The sequence below is a fragment of the Pelmatolapia mariae genome, linkage group LG6, assembly GCF_036321145.2.
Source record: "Pelmatolapia mariae isolate MD_Pm_ZW linkage group LG6, Pm_UMD_F_2, whole genome shotgun sequence".
NCBI classification, from domain to species: domain Eukaryota; kingdom Metazoa; phylum Chordata; class Actinopteri; order Cichliformes; family Cichlidae; genus Pelmatolapia; species Pelmatolapia mariae.
In genome coordinates, this window is record NC_086232.1 from 35857231 (window position 1) to 35879534 (window position 22304).

The 22304-nt window shown below is 39.3% G+C and overlaps 4 protein-coding genes across 4 annotated transcripts; 1 reads left to right on the forward strand and 3 right to left on the reverse strand.

Annotated features, from left to right (window-relative positions):
* Window positions 1-43: 43 nt before the first annotated feature.
* zgc:175214 (uncharacterized protein LOC557610 homolog) lies at window positions 44-8466 on the reverse strand. The gene is made up of 7 exons (XM_063476790.1): window positions 7779-8466; window positions 7223-7588; window positions 5458-5611; window positions 3954-3996; window positions 3412-3453; window positions 2729-2811; window positions 44-904 (listed from the first exon to the last, which is right to left on the reverse strand). The coding sequence occupies exons 2-7, from the start codon at window positions 7245-7247 to the stop codon at window positions 784-786; spliced, it is 468 nt and encodes a 155-aa protein (XP_063332860.1). The 5' UTR covers window positions 7248-7588; window positions 7779-8466; the 3' UTR covers window positions 44-783.
* A 2545-nt stretch (window positions 8467-11011) lies between these two features.
* Window positions 11012-15473, reverse strand: LOC134629452 (calcium homeostasis modulator protein 1). Its single transcript, XM_063476786.1, has 2 exons — window positions 14928-15473; window positions 11012-11521 (listed from the first exon to the last, which is right to left on the reverse strand). Exons 1-2 carry the CDS (start codon window positions 15471-15473, stop codon window positions 11012-11014), a joined length of 1056 nt encoding a protein of 351 aa, XP_063332856.1.
* A 1600-nt stretch (window positions 15474-17073) lies between these two features.
* On the forward strand, window positions 17074-19333 carry LOC134629449 (inositol 1,4,5-trisphosphate receptor-interacting protein). Its single transcript, XM_063476784.1, has 2 exons — window positions 17074-17161; window positions 17431-19333. The coding sequence occupies exon 2, from the start codon at window positions 17443-17445 to the stop codon at window positions 19330-19332; it is 1890 nt and encodes a 629-aa protein (XP_063332854.1). The 5' UTR covers window positions 17074-17161; window positions 17431-17442; the 3' UTR covers window position 19333.
* A 170-nt stretch (window positions 19334-19503) lies between these two features.
* zp3c (zona pellucida glycoprotein 3c) lies at window positions 19504-21784 on the reverse strand. The gene is made up of 7 exons (XM_063477314.2): window positions 21443-21784; window positions 21264-21370; window positions 21056-21159; window positions 20377-20560; window positions 20127-20297; window positions 19848-20038; window positions 19504-19658 (listed from the first exon to the last, which is right to left on the reverse strand). The coding sequence occupies exons 1-7, from the start codon at window positions 21782-21784 to the stop codon at window positions 19507-19509; spliced, it is 1251 nt and encodes a 416-aa protein (XP_063333384.1). The 3' UTR covers window positions 19504-19506.
* Between the last annotated feature and the right edge of the window lie 520 nt (window positions 21785-22304).

Here is a 22304-nt window from a genome sequence, read left to right on the forward strand (position 1 = left end):
CAGTTGACTCGTTGACCTTTCAATAAATCCAACGCTGTTACAATACATTACATGACGCTTTATTTAAAATACAAAAGGACAATATATATATAGGGAGACATTACATACAATACATACAGGCAAGACTAGTTTTCTATCAGTCTTTTTTTAAAAGGGAAAAGGGCCTGGGACACAATCGGTAACAACATCATCTACTTAAATCGTCGTGGTTGTAATCCGGCTGGTCTGTTTCAGCCAGAGGGTGTAGCTGCCTCTGGCTCCTGGAACATTTCACCTAAATTGGCAGTATTGAAGATGCATGTATGGCACAGGGTTATAGGGTGATTGACGTGGTTTGTGCTGGCTGTATTGGTAACACCCCTGAGATATTAGAGGTATCCATACTGATCCTGTAATTTGATGTCCTGCTCAATGCCAGTAGAGTCATTTCTCTCCGGCAGTGTTGCACCAGTCGTCCAGTGACAGTGGCAATGATATCCAACTTTCTATTGTTGCTCCTTTTCCTGTCTTTTTTTGGTGAACAGTGCAACATGGAAGTAGAACTAGGAGCATTTTAATGAAAGATCCTATTCATTCACCCTTTCTGACTGATTTGACCAAATCATGTTGGTGCTATCAATATTCAGTTCCCATGAAAGCATAACTGCGCAAAGGTCAGCAGCAAAGCTGCTACTTGGGGCTCTTTAACATTTCTTCAAGATGACCCTTTTGTTCATCTTCTCTAGTGTATTTAATGTGTGTGTTTTCTGTAAAGGGAGTCTTTTCTCTTCTTCCGTTGCTCGTTCACACCTCCTCTGGGTCCATAGGCCCCTCGGCACCCTGGGGAGCGTCCGAGTGTAGCCGCAGGATGGGCTTGTTACACATGGGACACACGCTGCGGATCTCTAGCCACTTAAGCAGGCACCTGGCAGGAAAAGAAACATAACAGCTTGAAATAATACTGCATAGCTGGTTGTTTTTTTTTTTTTTATTACTCAGGTTTCATTAGCGGGACACTTATTGTTGCTTGAGTTTGCTTTAGTTTGGGGGGATTTTTTTTTCCAAACCTATCAAGTTAACTTTTAATGCTTAAAATAGCTGAAAAGAACTTTGTTTCCTGTTTAAATGAAAAATGACAACATCTCCCACAGCAGTACTGCTGCGGTGGAGCATGAGTGGAGTGAGAGGGGTACGACATGCAGAAAAGGGGCGCAGGCTGCTGCATCTCAGCCATGCGTCATGTTGTAACCTGTTCACCCACTGAGCTAAACTGACGCCTCCGCACTTTTTGGAGAAAGTAAAGTAACTTTTGTCATTTAAAAGTGCCACCAGCAGATGTCACACAGTACTCTCTTGCTCTACTTCCTTGGGATTTTCAACTGCTGCAAATGTTTTTCACATAATTTTTGCATTTGCACACATCAATACTAAAGTATTTAGGTATGATCGCAAATATAATCTGTAATTTGTCAAATTTTCTACCAAATTATATGAAGCTGTTGGATTAAGTAAAATAATATCACTGCTACCAAATTTTGTGACCATGTCTAAATACTATGAAACAGCGTTTTGTTTGTGCCACCTATCATAATAAAGTAGAAGTTCTAAGAGTGGTGAAACAACACTCACACTTACTTTACACAAATTCTAACTGGATCCTTTTTAGAGTTAATTATTGATGACAGAATGGGCAGTGTGGTGCATGCCAGAAAAAAGAGAAAGTTAAAGAACCACTGCTTTAGTGTAACACTGGTTAACCTGAAAACAGCTTAACCAGTGTTACACAAAAACAGGAAGCTGGGAAAACCAGTCCCCTAGGTTGGCTCTGTCCTCAGGTGAGAATATTAAGTAACACTAAAATTCCCCCAATTAAAATTTTACATCCAGCATTTGGTTTAACCTTGTTTTTCTTTGTGTGTTTCTAGAAGAATCTTAAAAATATTTTTAACCATTTATGACACTGACTTTGTAGTCAACCTTATGAGCACCGCCTAAGTGGAATTTCACAATCTGCAAATTTTGGGCTCATTTTAATGACAACTAAATCACTTGGCTTTTTACTTTCCACAATAATTAGTTAACAGAACAACATAACAAAACACACATTCTAGATTCTCATGTATTACGAAACTGGATTTTTTAAAACCATGGAATGTAAATGTGCGATGTGTGAAGTAAGGTTTGATTTGAGGTATATTTTTTATTTCCAAAAAATTAATAAATCAATAATTTATTTAGCACAGTTCAGAGGGCTGCATATTGAACTGAGAGAACAGAAACAAAGCATTGATCCAGTCACACTAATATCAGTCGATAGTATCAATATTTGATTATAGTTATCATATTTGCAACAATACAGACAAGCAGCCAAGCTAACAGTTAAAAAACAGTTTTACAGTTATTGGAATAAAAAGGGGAAATAAACAGTTGTGTAAATGCTATTGCATAACAACCTGTAGCTTTCTCTGATGCCTATTTTATTAATCTAGTGGGAAAATTTAATTCAAATTAAATAGATTTGTCCTCACAGGATCACTGTGACACTGCAACCTGTTTGTGTTTGTTCTTTTCGTTAAGATTAAACTAAAGACTGCCTCTCAGTGTGTCCCACACAAAAGCATTTAGTTTGTTGTGATCTCGCCACGCCTAATGAGAATGACATTAATTAAACTTAACCGAAGAGAACAGCAAATAATTGTAGCTACTATTTCTACTAAACTTTTCACATCACTGTTTTATTAACACTCACTTCTTGTGAAATGCATGTGAGCACGGACACACTCCCAGCTCATCTCGGGTCCTGAATTCTTCCAGACACACTGCACAGGTTTGCTGCAGAGCACAAACAACACAGAGGTTAGTTCGGTTGTTATAGACATCATATATATCCTTACAAACCTAATACACTTGCCTTTTTGTAGCTAAATTTAAGTGGTAAATTAATTTCAGTTTTACTTTAAAGTGCAAGTATGTCAGTGTTGTGAAATTGTGCTTTTATCTTCACTGCGTTTTCGGGCAGCAGGGCTATTTCAAACTAAAAAGAAATTGGACATTGAATTTATACCAAAATTAGCCCTAAGCCTTGGTTTTAAACAAAATACTTAGAAGTTGTTTTTTTTAAACAAAATCACAAGAGGCAGGACAGAGATGTTTTTTATAATGCATTTTGAATGAGTGCAGTTATTCCTGGAGCCCTACATTCTGCAGGCACTCTCACACTGACAGTATTTAAGATATTTTCAGCACATCTCCACCCTGAGTACGTGCAGCATGCTAATAACGTCTGAAGGAGAAACTGATTGAATGAACCAGCCAAACCTTCCCAGGACATAATGATCTCATCTAAACTGGCACATAAACAATGTGGGCAACAAACAGCTGACATTGTTTAACATAGGTCTGGTTCACATTTTATAAGAAACTATGACTTACTCCAAGAAGGCTTAATTTTTTGCTTGCCCCCTTCAGCACCACCTGCAGAATAAAAGGGGAGAGAAAGAAGAAATGTGTTGGGTCATGTGATCTATGTGTCAGCATCATGGGTCCGCTGTGGTGTTACACAGCAGAAAAGATACAGTGTAAAACAGCATTTTTGTGAAAACATAACTGATATGTGTTGATTTACTCCTACATGGTGAAAAAATCATAAATGCAGAGAAAAAAACAACAAAAAAAACCTGCAGTTCCTGTTCAACCTTCCCTGTCTGAAAGCATTATTACCAACTGTCAACACGCTACACTGTTAACACTCTGCTACCAGTTTACTGTATGGGGCCTCATCACACCGCAACTGGATTACCATTTTAAAACCAGAACGTAGCGACACGTAGATGGATTCAAGGTCATCTAAAAAAGGGGGTGTTAGATTTCACAGTTGGCGATATCGGCCTAAGATGTTAGACTTGTATTTATAACAGGCCTAAGAAGCTGGTGTTACATGTGCACCCACAGTGGCAGATACTGCATTGACATACCTCATTGTAACTGAACTGCTCCCTAGTTCCTTGTTGCTTCAACCTGGGAGAGACACAAAGAAAACAACATCTGTAACAACTGTAACTTAAGTTCTGTGGATCCTGACCTGTGATTGCAAGATAAAACACACACACACACACACACACACACACACACACACACACACACACACACACACACACACACACACACACACACACACACACACACACACACACACACACACACACACACACATCACTCAATCCTAACTTAATTTCACAGAACTGCTCACATTTCCTGTTCCTCCAGTCCATTACTGTGGTTAAATTAGCAACATTTATAGAAACTTGTTTCCAATTTTATTCTCGACTAATATTTCAAAATGTTACTTATAATCATGTTGAGCCTAGCAGGATGTTCATTACTATCTGAAGAAAATCTGATAACAGTATTAGTTGTACTATTTATGCCTTTTTTAAAAATGATGTTTATTTTTAAAATCAGACATTTTTTATGAGTCCTTTACACTAATTGCACTAACCTCGTTTATTGGGTGTAGCACAATGGTCCATAAATACAGTGCTGACATCCTGACAATATCATTTCATGAACGTAATACACTAAGCATAAAGAAATACACTTTGCTTTAACAAACACGTGAACTTTATACACCACACAGCATTCATATTGATTTGGAATGTTGTAAATGAAACTCCAGTAACTTTGTTTCTCTGTTTTGCTTTAGATGGCCAGTGGTCACTAATTTTCCTGCACTGGTGCTGTACACGTGGCATATAGTGGCTTTAACAGCCTTTCGCTGAAATCTAGGGAATCACAGGGTAAGTAATGATAGAATGCTGTTAGAGTATGTTGCCCACAATTATCTTACTATCATAATACAAAGATTCTACAACTCTCGACACATTGTAAAACATTCCGACATTGATTTAATAAACCAATCAATATATGGGTATAATGTATCAATAAGCAAAAGAGAGCAATGCAGTACTTTGCTGTATTATTTCCCCCACCTCCACTAAAAATAGCTTCCTTTGCCCCACCCCCCAAAAAACAACCATGTGTGCAAGAAGAGTGAAACAAAATGACTAAGATATAGTCAAAAATAAAAGACATGAGGTAGAATGTGCTAAAATACTCTGTGGTGAACTGCAGAGTTAGTAAAAATGATTGGAGTCATGAATAGCAGCAACCTTTTTTTCTAAGTGCTTTGCTTTTGCCTTATATAGAGAATATTTGATGTTCTACACAAGAAATCCAAGCATAAATTGTGTTTTAACAATTCTAAACTACATGTCACACCTTTGGCAGCTCAACACTTGCTTGGTAAACTTGCATGACATTCGCTGCTAACATTAACACATCAATACGTGAAGATAGCTGACTGCCAAGGTGGTTAGGAATTAATTTGAAGCTGCTGTGACAGCGTGTTCCAAAGCTTGCTCAAACTTGCCCGAAAATCTCGAACTACTGGTTTGTTTATCTCAGACTCGCCCGACCTACCTGAAAAGGTAGCAGCAGAAGATGAGGCTGAGCATGAAGACGAAGAGGCCGATGCCCAGAACAATGACATAGACATTGAGCGGCAGGTGATAGATGTCAGACCCCATGCTGCAGTAGTGTTCAGAACGCTGAGAACCCAAACCACACTGGCATCCTGCCAGGAAGAGTTTTGAAATAACAGATTACATACTTAACTTGTCTGCCACCTTGTAAGGTAAAAGTCCAACATGTAAAATCAAGTTTGAGGAATTAGAAGACTTTCTCATTTCAACTCTTTGATGGGATGCCCATGAGAGAGAAAAACATAATAAAATCCTGTTTTCTTTTATAGGCCATGAATTTGAAATTGGTTTAGGGTTGCTGTCTTTTTAAAGCTGCATTTCTTCAGCTTTAAATAGAGAGATGCTGAAAAAGAGACTGCAGCATTGTTTAATCTCCCAATATATTCAGCTATCTACAAAGATTTAAAGTATGCAGCCGTTAGCACCGACAGTTTAAAGTGAAACTGATAGCATAAACATTAGACCGTGCAGTTTGTTTGAGCAATTACTCTGGTAGACAGCTGAAGGCAATTTTCCTTTCTAAGGAATAAGGGGAACGCCCAAACTGTTATTGGCAAATCATAAACACTTTATTTCCAATATAAAATGAAAAGAAAGATTAATCATTGAAGACAAGTACACAAACGTTGATCATTAACAAGAACATGGACAAGCTTCTAGTGCCAGTAAAACTGAGTGTGTCTGCTGATATGGAACTATAAATTGCAAACGCATGTGACACTCTAGGTAAACTCCACAAAAATCACAAGCTTTACTCACAGCACTTGTTAAGAGTTCAAATTTAGTAAGTGCTTAGTTGCAGGTGTGTCTGGGGAACTGTGACTGGCACTGTGGTGGCAACTGAGACGCTCATAGGAGTGTGCGTTAATTTGCTGTGAACAAGACAAACATGAAGGGCAGACATCACTTCCGCCACACCACCATCTGTTCCACAGACTCTACAGAGATGACTGGTAGAGTGTGAGCGCGCGCGCGCGCGTGTGTGTGCGTAAGAGAGGCAGCGCTCGGGGATGGAAAAGCAAAGCTGCGTGGTGTCTGTGTGGTACAATCGAAATATGTGTGCGTTGCAGGTGGCGGGGGGTGTGATGCATTAAACAGAATGAACTTGGGGGACAAGGGCCATTTGGTAAAACAATAGCAGAGGAAGCCCCACTTCCACAGGCCACATGTGTTCCTATTAATTTGTAGCGACGATGCTCTTTGCCAGCCTCTAAATGTCCATGTGTCTCTCTTTAGAGTGAATGAATGGGTACAGCTTGCACACTGTGGGGGGTATGGGAAGGGTAATTTGACATGGCTGGGGGTTGGGGGATTTACAAGAACCGGGTGGAGGGTTTCATAGGAAAGACCTATTGCAGCATAATGAAAGATACAATTAGGAATCACCCCAAAGAAAGAAAATGAAAATATGGAGCAAGGTAACAGAATAAAATGTCACAGGATACAGTTGGCAACAACAACAAAAAAAACCCAAAACGAAACAACATGTTCTGGAAAGCAGCTTATTTTAAGTGCTCTCAGCTCACTCTTCAAAACACTATCTGAGGCCTCCACTCTCAGCAATTTGCCCATTCACAAGCACATCCATTATCTGAATCCCATTAGCCAACAGCCAGCAACTAAGTAACTTAGTTTATGAAGTAAGTACATGTGCTTCCATCTCTCATATATTTAGAGAAGTGCCAAGGAATCCACTCACTTACCGTTACACCATTGGAATGGTTGCATGAAATGTGACTCCCAAGGCAGCCGCAGTAAATTCAGGCCCTGTCAGGAAAAGGCTGGAGACAAGCCAAACTCGTGGGCTGGAGCTTCGGACACTGAAATCTGTTTTGGAGTCTAGATTCAGTTACACTGAGCTGGATTGCTCTTTTTCTTGGGTTGTGCTAGCTCCCGCAAACAACAACCATCAAGATTTGCTCAGATTCCACAAATCCTCTGGAGGTGTGGTTTTGTTGGCTCAGCAATCTGTGCTGCCCAACATTCCCAAATCTGGATTAACCGCTCCGTGTTAAGATTGGGAGATTTGGGACTGAGGTTTGGACCAGGACTGGAGACCTCATGTGCTCCTGGATCCCAGTGAGAATGATGTCATCACAGAAGAGAAAAGAGACAAAGAAAACCTGTTTAGATGAAATGATTGTTTCTCATATATCTCACACCAGGTGCAGTTCAGCAGTTGTTACTGTGAGAAACTGATTCTCGCTTGATCGCAGTGTGGTAAACAACACGGGCTGCTTTGTAACAGGAAATACTTACATTTCCACCAGAAAGGGGCCTCTTTGACTTCACTTTGTGTCTGCAGTGTCGTCCCTTCACGAAACTCAGTAACAGCTAGCTTTCAAAATGACAGTCCTCACCCAGTGAAGGCAATTATCTGACATTAATCTGTGCTTTGTCTTCCTCGAAAAGCTGCTTTTTTTAACAGGGGATTTTCACAAGTCTCATCCCCCTCTTGTCTCCTCTGTTGTCTCCTCTGTTGTCTCCTCCTCCAGTCTTCTGATCTTGCAGTTGATATTTCTCCTCAGCACAGAAGGTAAAGATATGCTTCCTTCAAAGCCCAAACAAAGTGAGGACAGCTCCATGCAGTCAACAACAGTCTTCTTGCTGGGTTTGGTGTTTTGCTTGCGAGTGTGTGTTTGTGTTTCAGTCAGTGGATGTGTGTGCGCGTAGGGGGGGATCCTACTCTCCCTCTAACCATCTGCTGCTTCAATTGAGAAGAAAAAAAAAATCTGAGACAAAGGCGGTGTGTGCGCAAGAGTGTGTCTGCGTGTGTCGCATTCAGCCTCTTGCACCTCCAGCTGGCTTTGTCATGGCAGGCTTCCCTTCTTCCTCTTTCAATCCATAATGGTGCTCAGAGAGAGCCTGCGATTCGCCTTTCCCTTCCTCCTCTTGCTCTGCTCTGCCTTGGGTTTGTAAACAGATCTCTGCTCATGTGACCAGCCGTTTTGCCTCGCAACTCTCCTCTCCCTCAGCCCTCCCTTGCTACCTCTGTCCTCCAATCTGTAGGCAGAAGGAAGGCAGAATGAGCCAGACACTGACGAATAGGGCTCCTGCAAGCATGCTGATGTGTATGTGTCTGTATGCGCACACCTCTGTGCATGTATATGTGAGAGGGAGAGAAAAGAGACACTTGCAGCAAAGTCAAGGGAGGCCCCGGTCAGTGATATGCGCATGGCTGATGTCCTGACAACCAAAACAAAGCCATTTGTGTGAAATGGAGGTCAGAAAAAGAAGAAATGATTCATTCGTCATTCCTCACTTCACACATAATCAAACGGTATTTTTGTAATAGTGTGATATCCGCTTTTGATTTGAATATTTGCGTTATTTGATCTAATATTATATATATATATGTAAATGATGATGTCACTGCTTTGCGACAAGAGAACCAATAGAAAGAACATGAATCAGGAAGTACGTCTGCATATGAGATTGTATAGATAAGATAAAAAGTGGGAAGAGAAAAATGACAGACAAAGACGTTGTGTTCATGCCACCCCCACACCAGGAGCCCTGGCTGCCAATTCACTGAGGGAGAGAACAGCTGCTGGGCTACTGGGCAAGCTGCGAGGCGGTCAAGGGGAGTGCTGTTCCTCTAATCCCTAAGGGTAGGGGAAAGAGGGAGGGAGAGAGTTCAATAGGATACATGCCATTTTCATTTACCCCTCCTCTCCTCCTTCCTCCACCATGCTCTAGAAATGGCATTACTCCTGAGTACGGGGGAACAGCTGGATTGGCTGCACAGAAGCACGAGCCTAAATACTCTCTTTAATACAGTGCGTGTATTGTTGGGTTCTTACAAGTTTGACTGACCCGATGTGTTGTAGCTAAAGGTTGTGTTGCCACTGTAGGCATGTGAAAGGTGGTGCTTTTGGTAAAAGGACGCCCTCTTGTGAAATATGGGAAAAACACCATTGTGTTGACAGCTTGCTGAAGACGTGGACAGGAGACAAATTAAAGGAAAAACGTGAACTCTTCACCTCTATAGTGAGGGAGTCCAGCAGCTCTGTTAGGCCGTTTGGAGCATTTTGCTGCTATTGCGTTGACCTGCTTATCCCTTTAGGGAGAAAGGTCACTCCATCTTGACAGATTTTCTGAAATTATGGAAATTTCTGTTGTTCTAAGGGAATGGTCTCTTCAGGGATGACAGTACCCGCACAGAGCACGAGGGGTCACTAACTCTAACCCTTACCCTATGTGAAAATTAAGTTAAAGTTACCGGATCACAGTGCAATTAAACCATTTTGGAGATGTTGGACCAGTGTTGTAGATACAATTTCTACCACAGCCATCAGGACAACAATATATTTTGAAAGAAAGTTACACCAGCTTTCCAGCAGCATTGGAAGCTCCACTGATGCTGTCTTAGTGGCATATGATAGCCAAACACTGTAATAAGACGCTTTTTATTACCCATCTTTATATAGGTAAGTATATCAAAAAGGTTACATATTCAGCTTTAATTACATTTTTCTAAAATAAATATTTAAAAGCCTTTTCAAATAGAACAGAAGCAAAGTGTTTGCTCAGTGATTGTAATATAGGGTTTACCAAGGAGTGAGTGACAGAATTGGGGCTGAGCAAGCAAATAAAGAAGATGCAAATGTAGACCTTGTTTTCGCAGTGACATGTAAATTCTTTTGACTGCGGCAACCTTTAGTTTTTGCATAAATCTTAGGTTTGCTTTATTGCAAATGCAGTATTTCTGTAGTGTTATATTCAGAGAAAATAAACGTAGTAATCTCAGGTGCACAGCAGCCTCAGTTAGCTGCCGTTTTTAGTCTACAGGCCACAGCAGAAAGGGCAAGAAGCCGTTTCAGAAAAATCTCTGTGTATACAGAAATAAGCAAGAAGTGTCCTTTATCACTAACAAGATCAACTTTTCATTGTTTTTCAAGATATAGGTTGCACGAGACGAGACACAGTGGGTGCTTGACGTACACGGAGCTCTTCTGAGCGATGCTTTAATTTCTGTCTAGTTTTGCTCTGGGAATATTTATGGTGGCCTTGCACTTGAGAGCAATACAAACATTCATTAGTGTTATCAATGAGAACTCTCCAGTGTGCTCTAATAATGCTTTACTATCAGCCTGATAAAGCAGCACTTATTAGCAGCCTAGAATTTACAGACTTCAGATTTCCGCCAAGCTGAGTCCCCTGGGGAACGATGAGAGTGTGTTTTCGACAATAATTCATGACAAACAGATAAAACACAAAAATGAAAACAACAGACTTGGGATTACACCCAGTGCCAGACATGTTCTGTGTAAACTGATCTGTGTGTGAACCAGAAATATGTCGACAGTTTTTGTTTCCTTAAAATCTATTATACATAGCTACATACATATGCATTATACCATCAGTCAACCAGTCAGTTAAAATAGTGTGCGTTTAAATAAAGCTTAAACTGCAGGGCAGAATGCAATAATATATTTTCTATCTTCCACAAATAAAATACTCTGGAAAAAAATAGTTTCTCTTTGAACTCTTTAGACCTTACTGTAATACACCGCCCACTCTTTTTTCTCCACATCGTGAGTGTGGCTCTTTACAAACCCATTTACTTCCCCATTAATATTTCCATTCATTTTCCCCTCTTTTTCACCATCTTCATGTTCTTTTCTCAGAGCCAGAGGTGGCTTACAGGTGTGCCAGTTCCACAAAACTTTGTTCATATCATCCTGGGCTCTGATACCCAACAGCTTTTCCTCATCACTTTTCCACGTGTCTTCATCTTCGTTGTCGCTGTCATGTTTGCTGTGATGGCGGTGGAAGCTTCGCATCTCTCCGCTGATGTTCTCAAAGTATTGCTGGATGCAAACCTTGGCAAAGCTCTTGGCGTGCTCTTTACAGGTTTCATCGAACATCTTGCGTTCAATGTCAATATAATGGGACCAGTATTTGGTTTTGAGGAAGGCGGCCTGGGTGAAGCATGGCCGAATAGCTCGGATCAGGAAGGCAGTGAAGGTCATCATGAGCAAAACCATCCATCCGCATGCCTGTGAAATGCAGAAATGATAAATCTAGCAAAATGACCACTATTTTGAGCTCTCTAATGATGCTCGTGAACAAACTATAGATGTTAGATAGAAGGATCACACATAGACATCCTGCTAATCTTGACTCCTTCTGGTTTATCTGTGCTTGTGCAGATACTGAAAATCAGATGTGGTGAAGAAGGCATATTTAGCAGCTTCTTGACAGTGTCATAGCTCATTAACAGAATCTGTATATCAACTGACTTTTTAGAGATATCTTACTTTTAAGCCTGTATAATTGCCCTTCAGCTGATCAAAGACCTAAATAACAGTGTGGGTGTTTTTGGAAGAAGTGGAAGAGGTCCCAGTTCCATGAATAATAAATTTCAAGGCTTATCTATTGCTCTAATAAGCCAGCAGGAAAGCTTCAGTGAGCTCAAACTGTAAAGTGAATTATAGTCTGGCAGGGAGATTTAAGTTAAGAGCAGTCTTTGAGGAATAAAGCGAGGAAACTAAAATTAGTTTTCCTTGTTTTGAAGTTAAAATAGTTCAGTGAAATGACAGCCAGGGCTGAAGCCAGGATTTTAGAGACACTGAGGTCACGAGGGCCCACATTGGTACTCTTTTGATGGTTTTATTTAATTAGATTATTCATATTATTATTTTTTGTGAATTTAATTTAAATGCGTAAATGCTTTTTAAAGGATAACTCTCTACAGTTTACAAAAATGGTGAGTCTTTGGTTCCTTCTTTAGCTATTCATTTAGTTGGCTTAAGAGTCAAATCTAAATCTGTTCAGCCTAACAATACTTGAAACAGCCAATTATAAAAAACCAACCGTATGTTTTTTTTTAATTAAATATTGTCAGCTAAGGGCAGTGTTGTCATTTTGTTGTCAGTCATTTGACTTGCCATGGAGAAAAACTGCAGGTGGTACTAACAACAGTAACAATACGTCTTTTCTATTCAGCTACTCCAGTCACCCGTGACAATGAGTCAGCACGAACACTACCAAGACTGTGGAATTCAGCTACCATTACTTTTTAATGGAAAAATTATTGACTGATACCAGCGCTTCTACCAAGCAGCTGGACAATACCGACATTTTGTGTTCTATTTATTTTGGTTTTGGCCTGTTTATCCACATTTTTTCTGCCAGGGAAACAAAAGAAATCTGCATAATTAAAAATTGGACCACATGAGCCAGCCTTCCCTCAAAAGAGCCTCAAAAGATCCCTTAAAACAGCTTGAAATCTTTCATCTTTGGTATCATCTTTGAACAACATCTAAAGTTTGAATCTCTAAATTGTCTAATCTCTTAATCTCTAAGAATGTCTAAACTCATCCAGTCCAGTCTATTTCAAAAGTCAGACCTTAACTATGATTCAGTCATCTGGAACTTTTAGTCGACACTTTAATTTTCTCTCGCCTTGATTATTTTACCTCACTTTTCACTTGTATCTCTCAGTTCTTCATAGCAAGTCCTATTATTAACATGTAAAGCTCTACATGAGCAGGCCCCTGCTTATGCAGTGCATCAGGAAAGTATTTATAGCTTTTTACTTGTTCCACATTTCGTTAAATTTATTTTCAACACAAAATTCTACCCACCCCTTAATGATAAGTTTTCCTAAGTAAAAAAAAATGCTTGAAATTCTTACAAATTTATCAAAATGAATAAATACATAAAAATAGAAAATGTACATAGATTTTACAGCCTTTGCTTCACCCTAGGCATGGTATTGGCCCAGTTTCTGCCAGACATATTGCTTGGCATTCAGGCCAAAGAATTCAATATTTATTTCATATTTGTTTAATCTCATCAGGGTCGAGAGAAAGAGCAAGGCTGGATTTCTGTGGAGTTGCTATTGGGTTCTTGGTCACCTCCATGACTAAGGCCCTTCTACCTTGATTGCTCAGATTGACCATGCAGCCATCTCCACAAAGAGTCCTGGTGGTTCCAAACTACTTCCATGTATGGATGATGGGATCTATTGTGCCCATTTGGACCTCGACAGAATCCTCTCTCTGAGGGTATTTATATAGCACCAAATCACAATGAGAGTCACCACAAGGTATTTTATATTGTAAGATAAAGACCCTACAATAAAATAACACTCAATGCATCGTGACTTCAGTAACAGCAGCCTATTGCAGCATAACTAAGGGAGGATTCAGGGTCACCTGATCCAACCCTAACTATATGCTTTATATAAAAGAGTAGTTTTAAGCCTAATATTAAAAGTGAAGAGGGTGTCTGTCTCCTCAATCCAAACTGGGAGCTGATTTCACAGAAGAACCAAGCTGAATTCTCTGGCTTCCATTCTACTTTTAAAAACACTAGGTAACAAAAGTGCTTTACTGGGGGTGTGTGGTACTCTGAGATCTTTAAGATGAGATTGGCCCTGATTAATTAAGACCTTGTATGTGAGTTGAAGGATTTTAATTTCATTCTGGATTTAACAGGGAGCCAATGAAGAGAAGTCAATATTTCTCCCACAGTGGCTTCTCTTCATTGGCTTAACAGGTGTGTGCCTTTCCAATTCATGTCCAGTCAACTGAATTTACAACAGATGGCCTTCAATCAACTTGTAGAAACGTCTAACAAAGGACCAGTGGAAATAGGATACACCTGAGCTGAATTTTGAGTGACATGGGAAAGGCTGCGAATACTTATGTGCATGTATATTTTTAGTTTTTTTAGTTTTAATAAATTTGCTAAACATTTGAAGCAATTTTCCTCTTTGTCATTATGGGATATCGTGTGTAGAATGTTGAACTGAAAAATAAACTTAATCCATTTTGGAATAAGATTGTAACATAAAAAAATGTGGAACAAGTAAAGGATACTTTATGGTCGCACTGTATATCAAAGCTGGTGAGACCTTATCACTGGAGCTTACTCAGATCATTTGATCAAGGTCTCCTATTTGTTCCATGTGCTTTACATTAAAACCAGTGGCGATTTAGCTTATAACCTTGGAACAGCATTTGTCAGCCTACGAGGTCAGCCGATTTAGTGATTTCTTTTCAACCACTGCCGAAAAGTCTTGATTGAGGGTAGCTTTCCCTAATCTTTCTCCCATTATTTGGGCCATAGTTTGCATCTATTTGCGTGTATGGAAGTGTGTATGTTGGAATGAATGCCTGACTGTCTCTATGTTGGATCATGTGGTATCTGCCTTTTTTTTTTCAAATGGGTAAACACTTTGTAACTATGTGTTTGGAAAAGTGCTATACAAGTTAAGTTTTTTGTTTGCTATCGAAGTGGTTTACCAAACAACCATCATGGCATATAGCCACCAGCTTAGCTACTATTAATATTTTTCATAAATGTAGTGAGAGAAATTGCACATCTTGCTTGATTTTGTCAGAAAGTCATACCTAGAAACCACTCACACAGGGTTGCAAATAAACAGTGGGATACCTGAGATATACACTTGATGTATCTCGATGCTGCCTCTCTTAATTCCTTATCCTCAAACAGGTCTTTGCAAGGGATACGTGCCAGGAATTTTAACTTCTCCGTCTCTGACATTCCTTGAATGACACTGGAATTCCCAAACCTGTCAATATCCAAATTGATGCTGAAAGCACAGAGGAAGCTCTTCCCATCCATGAGAGTGACAGACACCCACACTGCAGGGGCAATCAAAGATCTCTGTGTGATTGAGCAAAACATGTAGCGCAGGATTGTTGGATCCTTCATTCTTTTCCCAGTGGGTCTTTTCCACTCCTCTGCCAACACTGACACATTATTGTTCAATACAAAACCTAACAAAAAGAACCATATGGGAGGAATAAGAAGCAGTCCAATCCCATAGGTGTAGTTATACTCTGGCATACAGGGACAGCTGAACTCAAACGCTGAGTACATTTGAGCACTAGCTAGTGCCATGATACCACAGATTCCATTCATAAAAGACTCCTGGTTGGATTGGAGAAACTGGAACATCATACGAAACTTATCCATCTTGAGAGATGTGTTGGGTCTTTAGTTCACAAGTACTTAAACCTGTTAAAAAAAAGGACAGTAACATGTTTAAGATAAGGCAAAAAAGGCATAAAATCAGATTTTTATGAGAAATGATTATAGGTTCTAGTAAAATCTTTATTAATGGTTAAAAAATAATTGCAAATATTTTACATGTGATATAGAAATCTATCAAAGATGGCAAAGATCAACTTTTGGAGTGCCATACTGTGAAACAACTATTTGAATGTTGAATTTTAAGGGAAAATAAACCATCAGGCCAAATGCTATATGTGTTATTAAGCAGTCAAGTAAGTAATAAATAGACTTTTGGTTCTGCATTCCTTTTTCTATTGAATTAGAGGTTTAGTAGGTAGAGAAATATCACAACACTGGACTCTCAAAGTTTATTAAAAGTGATTATTACTTATCGTTAAAGCATTTGGAACTTACTGCATATTCATTAATTAGGCCATAAAACGTATTTTATTAAAGGCACCATGTTAAAAAGTGATATTATAATCTCTGTAAACTATGACTTCTACTGTAAAACAGCTTTAATGTGGACTGGGTTATTGGTTTAATATAGAGGAATAAATACAAGAAATACATAAAATACACTTACCTCTTTAAACAAGAGTCAATGAATAGATCAAAGGTTTAAAAAAATCATATAAGGACAGTGTCCATAATAAAAGTTTTGCTGTTGTACTTAGCAATCATCATAGCCCTGACCAACTGAAAGGTGCTTCTCGAACTCTCTGTCCAAAGCGAGCCACATCATCTGTCATCATGCCCCTCCCTTCATAGGCACCTGTCTTTAGTGTGATGTCAAAACAAATTCTGATTCACCCCACATTCTCAAAAGTACACCTGTTAAAGGGAACATATAGTTTCCATCATTTCTGGGAATGCCTTTATTTGCTAATATGCATGCAGTGTGTGGTGAGGTTTATTCGAGAAACCCGAACTTCGAGGGTGTAGTTGTGTTAATGTGTAGTCGTAACAACGAAGACATGCAAAAACACTTTCAACCCATTCAAATATCTGTGGCTTTGGCTGGAAAATGTAATTGTCTAAGAGGTGAGGGTTCAGCCTGTTCTCACTTGCGTAATCAAAACCAGAAGAATCAAATCGACAGCTTCACTTTTAAAATATAACTACTAATGTTATCACATATTGATTACTTTATTTCACATAACTCTTTTAGAGCACCTGGACCCACTGAATGTAATAGAGCTTGACAAACCAGTTAGAAACCCACAAGAAGATAAAAGACAGAGGCACTCTCTGCTATTCATGCATATAAAACACCATTGTTTTTATTTGAACAAAGGTAGGTGGCTAAATGCGTTCATTTCATAGTATACTATGAAATGATCTAAACAACCTCATACTGCTTAATGGTAAAAACTGTCTAAACGATTCAAAGTAATTGCTCAATTCTGACATTTTGAAAATGCAGTTGAAATTACAGGAAGTCTGTGCTATCTTTTCTTCTGTCTATTGCACAGGAAAATGTCACAGCAGAGCACATGGGCAGGGTGTGCAGGAAATAAGTCACAGAAGGCAACCTACATCTAAAATAGGAAGAGATCACAGAACCTGCGGCTGTGCAAGGTTGATCTCTTAGTTCCGTCATTATACCTATTCAGTGCGTTGCATTATTGAGATAAACACACTTTCTGGTGCGTATTCTTCTTCTCCTTTAATGTCATGTGCAAAAAGTAATCTAGTATTTAGCATATAAAGTAACAACAGAAAGAAATAAGTAAAGAGAGGAAGTTGCTTCGTTCTCTGTTTTCTTGCATCACTGTAAAATTTGCTAGCAGGGATATTGGTTTTGAATTATTTTAATAGAAGGTTTTAGATTCAGTAGTGTTTTGTTTTATTAATCACTAATTAATCACATGCATTTTTATAATTGACTGAATGCTGCCATTTAATTCACTCATAGACAATACTGACGATGCAAGAAACTCTGCTAAGAGTGTTTGTGGTGGGTCTCGGTCTCCTAATGTGTCCAAGGGATGACCCTGGAGTTGAGGAATGGGACGATATTGTCAACAAGGACATGCAAAGGCATGAAGAGAAGCTGCTGAGAGAGGAAGAGAAACTCGACCAGGAAATGCCACCTGTCAGTGAGAAAATACACACAGACAAAAATGAGACTGAAGATGACAGAAACTTTCATGATGAACAGAAGTCTGATCAAAATGTCACTGAAAAAGACAAACTTTTAGAGTCAGAAGGACATGGCACCAATCATGAATTACTACGGGGCCGATCCACAGCTAAATCAGATCCAAGTGTGCCTAAAAATGATAATGCTGAACCCGAGGCTGCTTTAAAGACATCACAAGATGCTAATGAGCTAAAGGGAAAAGATATCCATACTGACAGCCCTTTTGGAGACCCTGGCAAACCACAGGGGCAGCATGCAAGACCTGAGAAGGAAATATCTAGTTCCAAAGGACAAGACACACCTTTTAAAAATGTCAAGACATCAGAAAATGAAACCTCAGAGAAATCAATCGCAGAATGGGAAAGAGATTACCTCTGGTACATTTGGAACACATTCTCAGTCATTTCCATGATCCGTTTCTGTTGGAAATACCTGAATAGGAGTTCCCAAACGACACAAGTAGCAGCCTCCCCTGTGACGTGCGCTGCTGATAAAGTGCAGCTACCAGACATCGGCACTCTTCACGATTTTTATGCTAAATATGTTCAAGAATCATCTCAAAAGAAGTGGAGGAAGGATGAGTTTCTGGAAGGATTTGCAAATGACCTGCTGGATGCCATGAGGACCATATGTGGTAGAAATGGCAGTATGGTGATTGAGGACTTTCAGATGCTCAGTGCCTGTAATATCATTGTACCTTTGACCCCACCTAAGCCATATAGTTTTCACATTCAGCTCTGTAACCACAAAGGGAGGGATTTTTCAAATATGCCAGTGTGCGGTCAAATAAAACTTTTGGAAAATAAGAAAACCCAAGATTGCCCCTGTCAGACCTCTGATGCAGATGAGGATATGGTTTGCCTGTTGCATTCTGACCACAATGAGAATATAAGGACAGAAATTACTGAGGTTTGTGATGGTTTTCTGTGCTCAAAGAACACTCCTTTCTTGTCAAAATCACTGGTCTCCAGATGGTTTCAGAGCTCTATAAAACAAGCATGGAGACTGATTTCACACAAGTATGAGTTTGAGCTCAATATTCACTATATTGATGCTCCTGGTGCTCTAGTGATCAGATTCAAGTCAGGCAAGAAGATCACCTTCAGTATGAATCCCGTGGTTACATTTAATAATGATGCTTATTTTTTCATTACACCTTGGTCCTCAAGTGATTTAGATACTTTCTGGAGACTATCCTTAACCAGCTATGAAGACCATCTCCTAGAACATCTCTCAAAACGCCTGCCTGAAAATGCTTGTCATATTCAAGCACTTGAAATTGCACGTTTCCTTCACAAGAGGCAGACGGCAATGACAGGAAGTAGTGCTCTGAAGGATTTTCATTTCAAAACGGCCCTAATGCATCTGCTTCTCACCACAGACCCAAGACACTGGAACGCAAACTGTGTTGATTCTAGGTTACGAGACTTGCTATCCTTTATAGAAAGAAGCCTTGAGAAAAAGGTACTGAAACACATTCTCATTGGCAATTCTTTAACTGAGGTTATTGAACTTCCTGCTGAATTAATCAGAGCAAAGCCAGTGAATCTCTTCCATCCTCTTGTGGTACATAACTGCATGTACAGGAATGCTATGATGCATTTCCAGGAGATGCTTAGAAACGCATACATGATGGTTGATGATTACGCAAAATATACTGAAAGAGCAAACTGAACATTTGAAGACAGTGCAATTTAGAGTTTTAATTTTCAATTGAACCATTTTACAGTAAGCAAATTGTTGTACATTCATAGAATAATGGCATACTGTGCAGAGTTCAAGAAATAAAGCAGCTATTTTTTAAAACAATTCTGATCATTTAAACATTAAATTATTGGTCCCAATTGTTTAGGAAGTCCTTATGTGTTTTTCTGTATCTGGGTCATCCAAGTTGAACATGCCAGCATCACGGGACTTCATCTTGGGCTCAGACTTTACATGTTCATCTTCACTGGTCAAGTCAACCATCCAAGAGTGACTTGAGATTATCTTCCTAGAAGCTGGTGGAGGAAAAAAAAAAAAAAAGTTTAAAATTTTATTTGTTCACATGTGAGACCACTTTCATGCCTTCAGTGTTCTGCAAGACTGTCTGGTTGTCAGTTTGCATCAAAAAGACTTCATTCAACTTGCAATGAGCCAAGCTCAGCTGAGTGAAAAGCTATTGCATCTCATGTAAATTTAAAAATTACCCCTTTGCTGTGGTGATGAGCAAGTTGATTCACAACAAGCGCACACAGTGTCATACCCGTAGAGCTCTTTCCAGCTAAAACACAAAGCGGGGGTTAAAAAAAAATTTGATGACAGCAAGCACAAACGTAACACCTTGTAGAATTTCAGTTTAGCCAACTCACCTTCCAGTAACTGGATCATAGTTACAAGCCTTCGAATTCAGAGTTGGAGTAGGTGACCCCATAAAGATCTCACAGTGCAAGTACTGTTCCTAAAGAGACATTGCATTTAGTGTTTACATAATGCATTTCATGGCGTCCATTTCTATACAACCTATTGAGGGTACCTGTGATGAGATCATGGAAGCAGGGTCCTTGAAGATGACAGCTCCCACAGTCAATCTCTGTACCATCTTCGAGCTACCAGTAAGGAACTTTGACTGTAGCATCACCTTGCCATCAATCATACAGCTAGAATTGGAGATCAGACAGGTTTATCCACTCCCAGCAAGTCACCCCAGTTTTAATTATGATACTGTAAAATTATTACCCATGGTTGTCAACGACTGTATATTTAGTATTTGAGCCCGGGTTGCTGGAAGGGGTCATGAAGCACTTGTTGATGTAGAGCCTTTTATTTCTAGAGCTTGCTGTGTGGTAAAGTACACTGGCCTCAAAGTACATTGACTCTCCCAAGGTGTAGCTTTTGGTCCCAGTGACATTATTTCCAGACGCTTTAGTAGGGTGAAAGTGGCAAAGTACAATATAAGGCAAAAATAAATCAGGCTGCTGCATATGTTTGGCTAACTGAGTGCATTGTGATGAGTTCAGAAAAGTGTTTGTGGAACATTTTATCCTTCCCTAAGCTTTTACCAGTATGGATGCTGTTGTAGCTCCATAGTGTACATTTGCATGCCAAAATAAAAAACAGGCAGCTGTTGTGGTATATGAAATAAACATTTGCTTGAACTTTAACTTGTCTCTGGTGTACTTTTTAAAAAAAAAAAATGTCCTTGTACAGAAAGGCTTGTCAAATTTCTATTTCCTCACTCATACCTAGAATTAAAAAGGTTTAGATGCTACTTTCCGCTTTGATAGAAGACTTTGGGAGTTTAATATTTAGTGTTACCAGCCATATTTGAAAGTCTTTACTTTAAAACATACTTAAGGCCTACCATTTGAAGAATTCAAATTGTGGACAGCAATGAAATTTAATCTAGATTGTTTACCATCTACGAGGGTGAGGCTGAAAATTCTTTTTGGTTTCAGTGCTCTGAAAACTGTTCCTCCTCGCAGTTTGGGGTGGAAGCCAACTTTGTATGAGTGAAAGAACCTGCAATAGTTAAAACTAATTAATTGGAGACAATTCAAAATTAAGGACACTTGGCTGATTAGAAGTCTTTTATAATCTTAAAAAAAGGGGGGGGAAAGTCTTACCTGGGAAACCGACACTGCAGAGGAATTTCAAATGGCATTTCCCTTAAAACTGGAGTGGTTGGTCTGAAGCGGAGAACATTGCTGATGGACAAGTAATCTGCATGACTCTGGAACATAAACATTTACATTTGGTTTGTCATAGTAAAATATGAAACAAATACATTAGGACATTCACCAACCTCTTTCTTGAATCCACAGCCAGTTACAAAAGAGTAGAGTAGGTAGTAATAGTGCTCATTTTCTTGGTTAACGGGGCATGTACCTAGTTTCAAATATTTGTATGCATCTCTAGATTTAAAGACCCCTTTCCTGATTCTTACATACATTTTATCCACATGGCACAAAATTTCAACCACATTGTCTCTGCCCGTTTCTGCTCCTCCAGTTACAGGAGCAGCAGGAGCACTAGCAAGCAATATTTTCCTGGCCCATTCAGGAAGGGGCCTGACTCCTCTTTCTGGCTTGAAAATCTGTTTTTGGTCATAGGAGGCTGGGACATTGAGATACTTGGGTAACTTCATTGCTTCAGGTGTTGAAAAATCTCCATCCGATGCACTCCTCTTGAGTTTATCTTTAGGTGCAGAATCTTCTGTTTCGTCTTCATCTGCCACTGTCTCCATTTTTTCCTGGTCTAATTCAGGATCTTGCCCAAACACACCATACTCAGCTTTATCTATAAACTGAAAACAGGCAGACCAAAACAGCAGAAATAAAAACCCAGCATGCATCAGCCCCATTACTATTATTTTTGTTATTATTTTAAATTCCAGTGGCTGCCTCGCACTGCTGGTCCTTCACCTAATAAAGTTCAGCATGATTGCAGTGTTTCACCCAGCTTTTGTATTCTTCAGTTCAGAAAGAATTCACACACCTGCTAGAAATGACAATCAGTACCAACCAATGAGTGGTGGCCAGCAATAATCATCTTTTTTTTAGTGGAAAGCGGGTGGTGTTAAATTATGTTTCCTCCTAATCCTTTTTGATGTTTTTTATGATGATAATTTTTTTTCTTATGATTTGTTTTGTTTGCTTGTGTTTTTT

Excerpts from the sequence above, each read along its gene's own strand:
- LOC134629452 (XM_063476786.1), bottom strand. The coding sequence starts at position 15,473 with ATGGATAAGTTTCGTATGATGTTCCAGTTTCTCCAATCCAACCAGGAG. Across the intron at positions 11,522-14,927 it reads ACATCAAGTGTATATCTCAG|GCATGCGGATGGATGGTTTT; the intron begins GTATCCCACTGT and ends TGCATTTCACAG.
- zp3c (XM_063477314.2), bottom strand. The coding sequence starts at position 21,784 with ATGAAGTTACCCAAGTATCTCAATGTCCCAGCCTCCTATGACCAAAAA. Across the intron at positions 20,561-21,055 it reads CAGCCTCACCCTCGTAGATG|CGTCTGGAAATAATGTCACT; the intron begins GTAAACAATCTA and ends ACCCTACTAAAG. Across the intron at positions 20,298-20,376 it reads ACAGTCGTTGACAACCATGG|CTGTATGATTGATGGCAAGG; the intron begins GTAATAATTTTA and ends CTCCAATTCTAG.
- zgc:175214 (XM_063476790.1), bottom strand. The coding sequence starts at position 7,247 with ATGCAACCATTCCAATGGTGTAACG. Across the intron at positions 5,612-7,222 it reads ACCATTCCAATGGTGTAACG|GATGCCAGTGTGGTTTGGGT; the intron begins GTAAGTGAGTGG and ends TCTTCCTGGCAG. Across the intron at positions 3,997-5,457 it reads TTCTGCTGCTACCTTTTCAG|GTTGAAGCAACAAGGAACTA; the intron begins GTAGGTCGGGCG and ends TGTCTCTCCCAG.
- LOC134629449 (XM_063476784.1), top strand. The coding sequence starts at position 17,443 with ATGCAAGAAACTCTGCTAAGAGTGTTTGTGGTGGGTCTCGGTCTCCTA.